An 11,211-nucleotide genomic window follows, 5' to 3' on the forward strand; every position below is an offset into this window, starting at 1 on the left:
CTGCAAAGTCATGGTCCTACCCTCACTCACCCCTACCACTTTGGTATCTTAAATTATTGCTCTATATCTGCTAGACTTGTGGGTTTGATTTTTGTTTTCCTAGTCAGTGTTCCTCTGAATAGCCCTGGCTATACTGAAACTAAAGGCTTGTGTCACCACTTCCCAACTGCTGCTTGATTTTTTTTTTTAATAGAAGATTTAAAAGTATTTTGTGGGGATGGAGAGTTGGCTCAGGAGTTAAGAGATAACTGTTCTCCCAAAGGACTCAGGTTCAATTCCCAGCACCACATGGCAGCTCATAACTGTAATTCTAGTTCTAGGGGATGTGATTCACTGTTACAGACAAATGCAGACAGAACATCAATGTACATAAAATAATTAAAAATACTTTGGGAGGAGGTAGGGGAGGGACTCAAGGAGCTGAAGGGGCCTTATCTGGTATCAATGGGAGGGGAGGCCCTTGTCCTGTAAAAGCTTGATGCCCCATTGTAGAGGAATGTTAGAGGAGTGAGGGGAGTGGGTAGGTGAGTGGGGGAGCACCCTCATAGAAGCAGGGTAAGGGATGAGGAGATAGGTGATATGCAGAGGGGAAACTGGAAAAGGGGATAACATTTGAAATGTAAAATATCCAATTACAAAAATGCTAACTGGCAGGCGGATTTCTGAGTTCGAGGCCAGCCTGGTCTACAGAGTGAGTTCCAGGACAGCTAGGGCTACACAGAGAAACTCTGTCTTGGAAAAACAAAAAAAAGCGAAAACCAAAACAAACAAAAAAAACCCAGACACACCAGAAGAGTGTATCAGATCCCATTACAGATGGTTGTGAACCACCTTGTTACTGGGAATTGAATTCAGGACCTCTGGCAGAGCAGATAGTGCTCTAATCGCTCAGCCATCTCTCCAGCCCAGGAAATTTTCTTTTTTTGGAGAACCTGAATTAAAACTAGAGTGTCCTTTCTTATTTTTATTTATTTATTTTAAGTCAGGGTGCTCTTTGTAGCCCTAGCTGTCCTAGAACTCATTATGCAAACCAAGGTGGCCTCGAACTTGTAGAAATTTCCAGTGATTTTTGCAGTCACTAGCTATTACTACCTTTACAAATCTTGTTGGATAAAGCAGTCAAAGTCCTAACCAGATTCAAGGAGGAGGAAACAAGGAGGAGTGTCAAAGCATGTTTAGGTATTTTGTTTTATTGTTTAAAGGATGGATTTTTTTTTTTTTGGCTTTTTTGGTTTTTGGTTTTTGTTTTTCGAGACAGGGTTTTTCTGTATATCCCTGGCTGTCCTGGAACTCACTCTGTAGACCAGGCTAGCCTCAAACTCAGAAATCCACCTGCCTCTGCCTCCCAAGTGCTGGGATTAAAGGCTTGCGCCACCACCGCCTGGCAGGATGGAATTTTTTAATTTACTTGTTTGTTTGCTTGTTTAGAGTCTGATGAGGTAGCCTTGGCTTGCCTGAAACTATTTAAGCCAGGCTGGCCTCCAACTCAGAGATTTGCCTGCCTTTGCTCGCCAAGTGTGGAATAAAATGTGTGTGTCACCTTGCCTGGATCTTTATTTCTATGTGTAGGAGTCTTCTGCCTGCGTGTATGTATGTGTTATATCATATGTATGCCTAGTTCCCATGGAGGTCAGAAGATGCTCTTCTAGACTCCAAGGACATCTGTATTCATTCGGCATATAGTCACACAGCCACACAGATACATAACTATAATAACTCTTAAAAAAAAAAAAACAACCAAGGAAGGTCTGAAGAGAAGGCTCAGTGGTTAAGTTGCTCTTGCTAAGGACCTAGTTTTGAGTTTTAGCGCCTCCATTGCAGTTAACAATCCTTAGCTCACCAGGCAGTGGTGGCGCACACCTTTAATCCCAGCACTTGGGAGATAGAGGCAGGTGGATTTCTGAGTTCGAGTCCAGCCTGGTCTACAGAGTGAGTTCCAGGACAGCCAGAGCTATACAGAGAAACCCTGTCTCGAAAAACAAAACAATCCTTAGCTCAGGTTCCAGGGATCTGATTCCCTCTTCTGTCCACTGTGGGCATTGCATAAACATTTTGTAGAGACATTCCATGAAGCACACATAAAAAAAATAAATAAAAATCTTATCGTTTGGGTGAGCCTAGCCTTTAACTGCAGAGCCATCTCTCCAGCTCAAATAAATATATTTACTAAGTGTATTAAGACAAACAGGGTGCTTATAGATTTAAAAGTTCTAGGAGTGTCATTTTTCAAGGCAAAATGAAAACTATTTGCAGGAACAACAGAAACGTGATTCAGTTGAAATTCTCTATAAAATGAGTAGACTAACTCTATTATGCACCATTCCTAAAAACAGCTACTTTTCAGGGGGAGGGGTTGAAACAGGGTTTCTCTATGTAGCCTGTGCTGTTCTGAAACTTGCTTTGTAGACCAGGCTGGTCTCAAACTCATAAAGATCCACCTGTTTCTTCCTCCAAGTGTTGGGATTAAAAGGCATTTGCCACCATCACAGAACTTTAAATACCATTATTTAACAAGGACCAGGACCTCAAGACAAAATAAAAGTACTGTTGTAATACTATGTAAGAAGACATTTCTTTTTTTTTCTTCTTTTTTTTGGGGGGGGGTGTTCAGACAGGGTTTCTTTGTGTAGCCCTGGCTGTCCTGGAACTAACTCTGTAGACCAGGCTGGCCTCGAACTCAGAAACCCGCCTGCCTCTGCCTCCCAAGTGCTGGGATTAAAGGCATGTACCACCACTGCCCAGCTGACATTTCTTTTACCAAACATAATTTTAATTTTTTTATAATTATTAATTTAGTGTGTACATTCCCACACCACAACAGTACAGTGTGTAAACATTAGAGAACAATTTGTGTAAGTTGGTTCTCTCCTTCTACTACATGTGTTCAAGGGAATCAAACTCACACCTGAACACCAATATATCACTCATAGAACAGAGAGCTGGAGAAATGGCTCCATGGTTAAAGAGCACTGGCTGCTTCTCTAGAGGACCTTGTTCTGTTCAGAGCTCTCCCGTGGCTGCTGAGAACTACTGTAACTGTAGTCTCAGAGGATCACCAACTTTTTCTGGCCTCCTCCAGCAGCCGGCATGGTGCAGACATACATGCACATAAAATATCCATATATATAAAGTAAAGGGTTTCTCTGGTGTAGCACTTGCTGTCCTGGAACTCATTCTGTAGATCAGGCCAGCCTCACGCTCATAGAGATTTGCCTACCTCTGCCTCCTTGAGCTGGGATTACAGGCATATACCACCACTACCTGGTGTAGGTGTTCTTGGTTTCTATGGGTTGGTCGAGGAGTCACTCAAGGACAAATTACGGCCTTGCAGGGAGCAGCAGGAGATCTAGCCTCTGTGGACTGACTCTCAAACAGCCATGCGATAGCATATTTATTGATTGTGACACACATTCCTCATACTAAATCCTCTAATCCATGTTTCCGGAAGGAAAACATTGCACCCATGAAATCTATTTAGTCCTTGCTGTGCACACTTTGCAGTAGTCAATAATACAAGACATTCCAGGTGTGCTGGACCATCTTGTGACCAAAGTCATGCAAAAGCTGTAAGGTTCCTCCAGAAAACCAACTCTACAAGTAACAGAAAACAACCAGTTTTCTACAAAGATTCCAAGGTCAAAGCACCTCTAGAGAACAACCATTCTGATGTTTATCCTAGATATGATTCTACTAGATTTGCTGCAGCCACCCTGCTGCCAGTCTCGCTTCCCCTCTTCCTCCTCTCCTTTGGTTTTCTGTACGTTTTTACTTGGCAAAGACAGTAGTTGAGCTTGGACTCTCATAAGTTGCTCTCGAGAATATGTTTTCACAGAATATGTTTTATCTCTTGTTAGGACCAGAAGACGACACTCTCAAGAGGATATAACTGATTTGAATGTCATTCAGTAACACAGTTGATTCCCAAAGTTGACTGTACCAAAATCACCTCTGGAACTTTAAAAACTAGTTTCATGATCTTTGCCCCAGACTGACCTACTCAGAATCCCCAAGGATGAGACACGGAATCTACCTGATGGCTTTGCCAGGTTTGAGTAAAGCTGTAAATTCTTTAAAGCAAAAAACTGACTTTCATCTGAAGACTTATTTTGCTATTATTTTAACTTGAATACCTAGTGAAGGGAGAGGGCAACATATAGGTTGTAATAAAAGTAGCTGAGTCTTAGAATGTGCTCAGTGAATGCTTCTCATGAATGAAATCTATTTAATCGCTTATCTCTCTATTAGTGGGTTCTTTTATCTTTTCTTTTTCCCCGTCTTTAATTTTGCAGATCTAGGGTCTGGTCCAGAGCTCTGTGCATGCTAGGCAAGTGAGCTCTGTCCCCATCTAACTTTTTGCGCTATTTTAATTTTATGAATAAAAAGTAGAAATGCAGGCACCTTAAAGATGGCTCAGTGGACAAAGCATTTTGCTACCTGGCTGGAGAGATGGCTCAGTGGTTAAGAGCACTGTCTGATCTTCCAGAGATCCTGAGTTCAATTTCCAGCACCCACATGGTGGCTCATAACCATTTGTAATGGGATCTGATGCCCTCTTCTGGTGTGTCTGAAGACAGTAACAGTGCACTCACGTACATAAAATAAATACATCTTTAAAAGACTGTGAGACTATATATATGAATTTTGCTACCATTCATGATGACCTGAGTTTGATTCCCTAAGAGAGCTACAGCATTAATGCTACCCTCCAACATACAAATAATTTAAAAGCCTGGGAGTGGTGGCACACATCTTTAATCCCATCACACCAGAGGCAGAGACAGGTGGTTCTCTGTGAGTTCAAGGCCAGCAGGGTCTACATAGTGAGACCCCTTCCTGGCCAAAAGGGCGTAAAAAGTAGGTTCTTTGATTGAGTATGTGGTCATTACACACATACTCACACTTTCCTGAGTCTGGATATAGATGCCCCTTAGTTTAGGATCAATTTATATCCCAATAAATCAATCTACCAGAAAACTGAAATCCCGAGTTGAGAAACAGCATAGCTTAGCCAACACAGGGCACAATGGTGAGTGCACATACGTTGAGAGTTGAACCTTGTGACTGACTGGGAGCTAGTTTGTTTTATGTTTCTCTGTCTCCCAAGATCTCCCAAGCAGATCTTGAGTTTGAAGCCAGCCAGGGCTACACAAAGAAGCCCTGTCTTTAAAAACCAAACCAACAACAACAAAAAAGATAAGCTTGTTAAGTCCCCCCGACAAATCAGAAACAGCAAAGTAGAAAGGATACTTTCATTCAATGTACTAATAAAGACAAGAACCTTCTGACCTACACACACCATGACACATTGGGTCATTCCCATACACACAAAGAAAAATATATTGATTTATTAGAGACAGGGTCTATGTGGTCCTGGCTATCTGGGAACTAACTCTGTAGGTCAGCATGACCTCCTGCTCACAGATATCCCCTTTGTTCTGCCTCCCAAGTGCTGGGATTAAAAGTATGAGCCATCACATCATTCTTAGACTACTTGTTTTATATCTTACTTTGATCTTTACTAGTTGTGTGACTCATAACTCTTTAAAGAAGTAAATTTATTTAATGATTTATTTTTATCTTATGTGCATTCATGTTTTGCCTTCATGCGTGTCTGTGTAAGGGTATGGGATCCTCTGGAACTGGAGTTGTAGGCCATTGTGAGCTGCCATGTAGGTGCTAGGAATTGAACCCAGGGGTCTCTGGAATAGTAGCCAGTGCTCTTAACTATTAAGCGATCTTAAGTCCCCAATGACTTGCTTCTTAGGCTATTGAGAGCACTAAATGTAATTTGCAAAGTACTCAGTTACATAATAGGCAATTGACCTATTCAACTTTCCAGAAGGGGTGTGGGTGATCAACTAACTGGGGGGAGGGGCAGAGAAGGGAAAAATCCAATATTGATTCTCTGACAAGATGGAAATTAAATAACCAAAACTAAAAACTACATGTGTGTGGTGTTTTGAATATGCTTGACCAAGGAGTAGCACTGTTAGGAGGTATGGGCTTGTTGGAGGAAGTGCATCACTATGGGGGTGGGCTTTGAGGCTCCTATGCTCAGGCTCCACCCAATATGGCATCAGAGCCTCCTCCTAGCTGCCTACAGAAGACAATCTCTTCCTGACTGTCTTCAGATTAAGAATATACAACTCGGGGCTGGAGAGATGGCTCAGCGGTTAAGAGCACTGACTGCTCTTCCAGAGGTCCTGAGTTCAAATCCCAGCAACCACATGGTGGCTCACAACCATCCGTAATGAGATTGGATGCCCTCTTCTGGTGTGTCTGAAGACAGCTACAGTGTACTCATCAATAAAATAAATAAATATTTAAAAAAAAAAAAAAAAAAAGAATATACAACTCTTGTCTCTCCAGGACCAAGTCAGCTTGCATGCTGCCATGCTTTCCACCATGATAATAGACCAAACTTCTGAAACTGTAAGCCAGCTCCAATGTTTGCCTCTGTAAGTTTCCTAGGTCATAGTGTCTCATCACAGCAATAAAATCTTAACACTGTGGAAGAAGAAGCTGACTTCAGAGAAAAGTTAATGGCTGTAAGAACTTACAAAAATCAAACAGTAAAAAATACATGGGATAAACATTCAATATAAGGTCAACTATTTCTAACAGCTATTTGTGCGTTCATAACTAGAAGGAAGAATGATAGCAACAACAGTGGAACAATGTAGAACAAAGGCAGACGTGCTGGTGGGAATGGAAAACTATACCTGGGGCCTACCTAAAGTGTAAGAGGCACAAGACCTTGACCCCCATGTCCACTTCCAAATGTAACCCTAGAAAAGACTTCTCTAAGTGGTATGTGACTGGGTAAGGCTTTACGGAGTTCATTCTTGTTTTTTGTTTTGGTGGAGACAGGATTTGTTTGTTGTAGCCTTGGCTGTCCTGTAACTACTCTGTACATGAGGCTGGCCTCAAAGTCACAGAGATCTACCTGCCCTGCTTCCCAAGCACTGGGACTAAAGATATATTCTATCCTAGTAGCATGTTAAGGACTGCTTTCTCTAGTGTAAGAAATGTACACAATGGCCTAGTTCTGCTAGTCTATCCCTAAATTCTCCAGCATGGCAGGTACCAGTCCTAGAGCCCCAAGTGGTAGAGCCCTTTCCTGCATGCTGGAGTCACAGGACCCCACACCTGAAGACAGCCTATCCTTGACTGCCCAGCCCTCTTGCTGGACTCAGTTTGAGACGCTGACCTTCACTGCACAGCTAAGGATATCTAGGATTTTTATCGTTCCCAAATCCATACAGGTCAGTGAAGTCAGGGTGCATTACACTTGAGAGTTAGAGCTGGGTGGTTAGCAATAGAACAAGAGACCTCTGGCAGAGACCATAGGGAATCCAAGTGAACTTTGGCACAAAATGGGCTATGGTGTAATAAAGGCCTAGGCAGTGAAGATGGGACTAACCAGACCACAATTGGGGAACTAGTAAGTTTTGTACACATCACATCCACCCCGAGGACATGAAAGCTAGAGGGACTTGCCAGCACAGATGCAGTTCAGGAGCAGATGAGATCCGAGGGAAACCGAGACAAATCATGGAGCAACTCTAGGGACTTGTAACTCCTGTGGAATTGATTCTAGTCTTGGAGGCACTACTCTGTGCAGCCCAGAGGAAATGCCACCTGCACCAGGTCCCTTCTATTAAGGCATGAAAGGCATGGGGGGCTGGACTCCCTCTGCTCTGGCTTTTGGCTTCTTCTGGAGAATAAAGACAGAACAAACTTAAGTGACAACTGGGGGCCCAGAATTCAGCTGAAGTTCTAAACAGCCTAGTTCTAAGCTGGGGGCTGAGGATCTGGAATGAGTTCCTTGCTTGAATGGTCAGGTGCCACACGCTTAAACTTCTTGCCTTTACTCTTTAGCTGAGAGAACCAGAGCTCAATCTGGTTTTGCTAAACTCCCTACTTCCCTCTTGGAATGAGCTGATGCAGTTAAGGGAAGACCACTGCCTAGTCCACCTACTCTGTATTTCAAACCTTAAACTCACCAGCCACCCCATGTCCCTGTGTCAGTATCAGGCTCTTGTTCCAATCAGGTCTTTTTTGCTTCTCTAGAATTATTCTCTTCCCAGCAATAGTTTTTAGTTAAAATTTTATTTAACAATACACATAGTTGCTAGCAGTTATGACAGCATTACAGGGCTTCCTTGGCACTGGGAATTGAAGCTAGGGCCTTATGCATTCTGGGTAAGTATGTTACCACTGAGTCACAGTTGGGGAAAATAGTTTGGTGGGATTCTGGGAATGTGCTGCTGTGTCTGGCTTCTTACTGGATTTCTATATTAGAAAACTATGTTCAATTGGACTCCAGACTAATTCTCTGCTATATCTCCAGCACTTATAATATTATCTGGTATATAGTAGTTGCTCAGTAAATCTGTCAACCGGAATACTTTAAAAGAGAAAAATTAGGAAAGTGGGTTGGACAGTCACAAGAGCTTACAAATTCAAGACTAGCCCAGGCTACACAGTAAGATCCCTCATAGATTATCTCAAAGAACCTCCAACAAACAAAGCTTTGTTAGGATTCTAATAAAACCACAGAATTCTTTTAATTAAGCTCAAGGTTGCATGTCTGTCTTATGTTCCTTTCATTTGACTAATGAACTTTTCAACAATCCCCCCGAGTCTTTCAGGTTCCATCAATTTATTTACCAGTTCCTGCTCAACAGCTATCAGAGCCAGGCTACTAAGTTTCTCTTGTCCCATGGTACGAAGTAAGTATGTTTTAAGATGAGGCAGCGTGGAAAATGACTTCTCATTATTTGCTGAAGTAATTGGCCAAGATAAAGCAATATGTAACAGTTTTGTGATACAAGGAAGATTATTGTGGAGCCCATGCTGAATAAACAAGCAGCCCAGGTCACTGAAGCTTAAGGCACCGTTCTCTGTCAGGAAGTTGAGACTGGCGTACTGTCGGTAAAATCGGAGCTCGGGGATGATGTCTGCCTCCAGCTTATAGAATTCCTGGATGTGCTTGGCTGTTGCTTCATTCAATGGTTCATTCCACTTAAGCAACAGCTCTGAAATCTGTTTCATTTTGCAATAGTCAAACTCTGAAAAATATAACTTTAAACTTTTTAATACAGTATCCAAACCTTGGTAGTAAATATTAATTTTATATTGTTCATCTGCTGAAGTTGGAGAAAACATATGCTCTGAGTTGCCGGGATCTACTGTTCTTTGAATTTTTCTTCGTTTTTGAAAAGAGGGTTTTTCAACATCAAAACCCTTGCTGGTTATCTTTTTACATATTTCATCTGCTCCATCCCAGATAGTTTTAAAATATGTATCATTCCTTTCAGAAGATAAACATTCTAAAATTGCTTCTATTTTTGAAAACAAAGAAAAGATGTCTACAGTTTCACTTTGAAACTCTCTAGAAAGAATCCCGGTAATACTGAGTACTCTATAAAGAAATTTCAAACAAAATATAAATTCAAACTTGGTAACCATTGCCAACAAATCATCCAGCTCGGCAGCTGCAGCTGTGCCTGAGGAACGGTGCGACACAGACTCCAGCATTTCAATGATGTCTGGAAGGCAGTCTGTCACAGCCAGTAACAAATGGTCATGGGCTGGCCAACATGACTGTGACCTGTGTTTTTTACAGGTTTTATTTAGACTTAGCTTACACATGGTTTGCAAACTTGCCAACATTTCTCCAGACACATGAACAGTGTTGAACAAAGAGCTGAGAGTGTTCAGTGCACTGCGGAGTTCCTTCACCTCCTTACAAAAGCTAATCACTGCTAACTCAAAAAAATGTGCGTGACAATGCACATACAGAACTCTTGGCTCTTCCTTCTTGAATTCTGTTACAACTTCATTCAATTTTACCCTAAAATTTGTGGCACTATCATAGGCTTGGCCACATATTTTATTAAAATCAACTCCAACCTGCTGCAAGTAAGCTTTGATACGCCTATGCACGTGGACCCCAGTCACGTCCTCGGCAGTAACAAACCCCAGGAACCTTTCTTTAACAAAGACAGCACTTGGTGTTTTTTGTGGGTACCTCACACACACTGAAAGCTGTCTCTCAGAGGTACTACCAGCTACCTCCTCACAGATTATTGAGAAGGCTGAGGAGGCGTTGATCTCACTCACAATGTCGTGTAACATTTCACCCTTTATTATTTCAATAATCTCCTCCTGGACAAATGTACTGCTATAGAAGTCAACGTGTGAACTCATAAGCCGAAACACTTCTCCTTTATCTCTTGCTCTAATTTCTAGCAATTCCAAAAAATTGCCTTTATTAATGGATGAAATAGACTGGTCATTTTCTTTTAAGAGTAAGCACTGTTTTCCAAGAAATAAAATGTTCTCAATGACGAGCTTTAGGTACCTTTTATTTCCTTCAATCTGCTTTGAATAAACAGATGAACTGTCACGTGGAATGGCATCAAGAAACTGGTATTGCCTCCAAAACTGCAGTGACTTTAAGTGCACTTCACTTTCTTCATGCTTTCTGAAATTTTCCAGCATTTTCTGCCAGTCAGCAGTTCCTTGGGTTGCAAAAGCTTCTCTCTGACAGCTAAATTTTTTCTGGAAGAACAAGTAGCAAGAATAGCAGAATGCCACATCATTCGCAGTACTGGGATGCAGATGCTGGAAACCTGGGCTCCAAGACTCTCCGGTAGGCCGTGGCTCTTTCTTAATTTTTTGTTCTGTGGATGTAGACTTTGAGAGACACGGCCTATCATTTCCTTTCATGGATTTCATGCTGTGTGTAGGATCCTGGTTTGTCTCACTGTTGTTCTGTACTTCCTCACTGGAAGCAGCTGTGTCCTCACAGAGCACTAAGGAAGGTGGGAGGAGGCTTGGCTGGTCCGCACTATTACCACCACCACTGACGGACTCACTGGCTGAGTTCTTAGGACAGAAATGGTAAAATAACACTTGTTTAAGCAGTTTTCAAATAATAAAAATATCAAAACATATCTACTGCAGTAAGACAGCACAGTGAGTATCACAGCACAGTGAGTAACACAGCACAGTGTAAGTAACACAGTACAGTGAGTAACACAGCATAGTGAGTAACACAGTACAGTGAGTAACACAGCACAGTGAGTAACACAGCACAGTGTGAGTAACACAGCACAGTGAGTAACACAGCACAGTGTGAGTAACACAGCACAGTGTAACACAGCACAGTGAGTAACACAGCACAGTGAGTAACACAGCACA

The 11,211-nt window shown here is 42.0% G+C and overlaps 1 protein-coding gene across 2 annotated transcripts in view; it reads right to left on the bottom strand.

Annotated features, from left to right (window-relative positions):
* Nucleotides 1-8,093: 8,093 nt before the first annotated feature.
* Nucleotides 8,094-11,211, bottom strand: part of Zmym1 (zinc finger MYM-type containing 1) — a 15,338-nt gene continuing 12,220 nt past the window's right edge. For both annotated transcript variants that reach the window (XM_028759994.1, XM_028759995.1), the window contains one exon: nucleotides 8,094-10,896. In XM_028759994.1, coding sequence (XP_028615827.1) covers nucleotides 8,599-10,896 — 2,298 coding nt within the window. In that variant the 3' untranslated portion in view covers nucleotides 8,094-8,598. The remainder of the gene's footprint in view (nucleotides 10,897-11,211) is intronic.

Source organism: Grammomys surdaster, unplaced genomic scaffold (genome assembly GCF_004785775.1).
Source record: "Grammomys surdaster isolate TR1022 unplaced genomic scaffold, NIH_TR_1.0 126313, whole genome shotgun sequence".
In the NCBI taxonomy this organism is placed as follows: Eukaryota; Metazoa; Chordata; class Mammalia; order Rodentia; family Muridae; genus Grammomys; species Grammomys surdaster.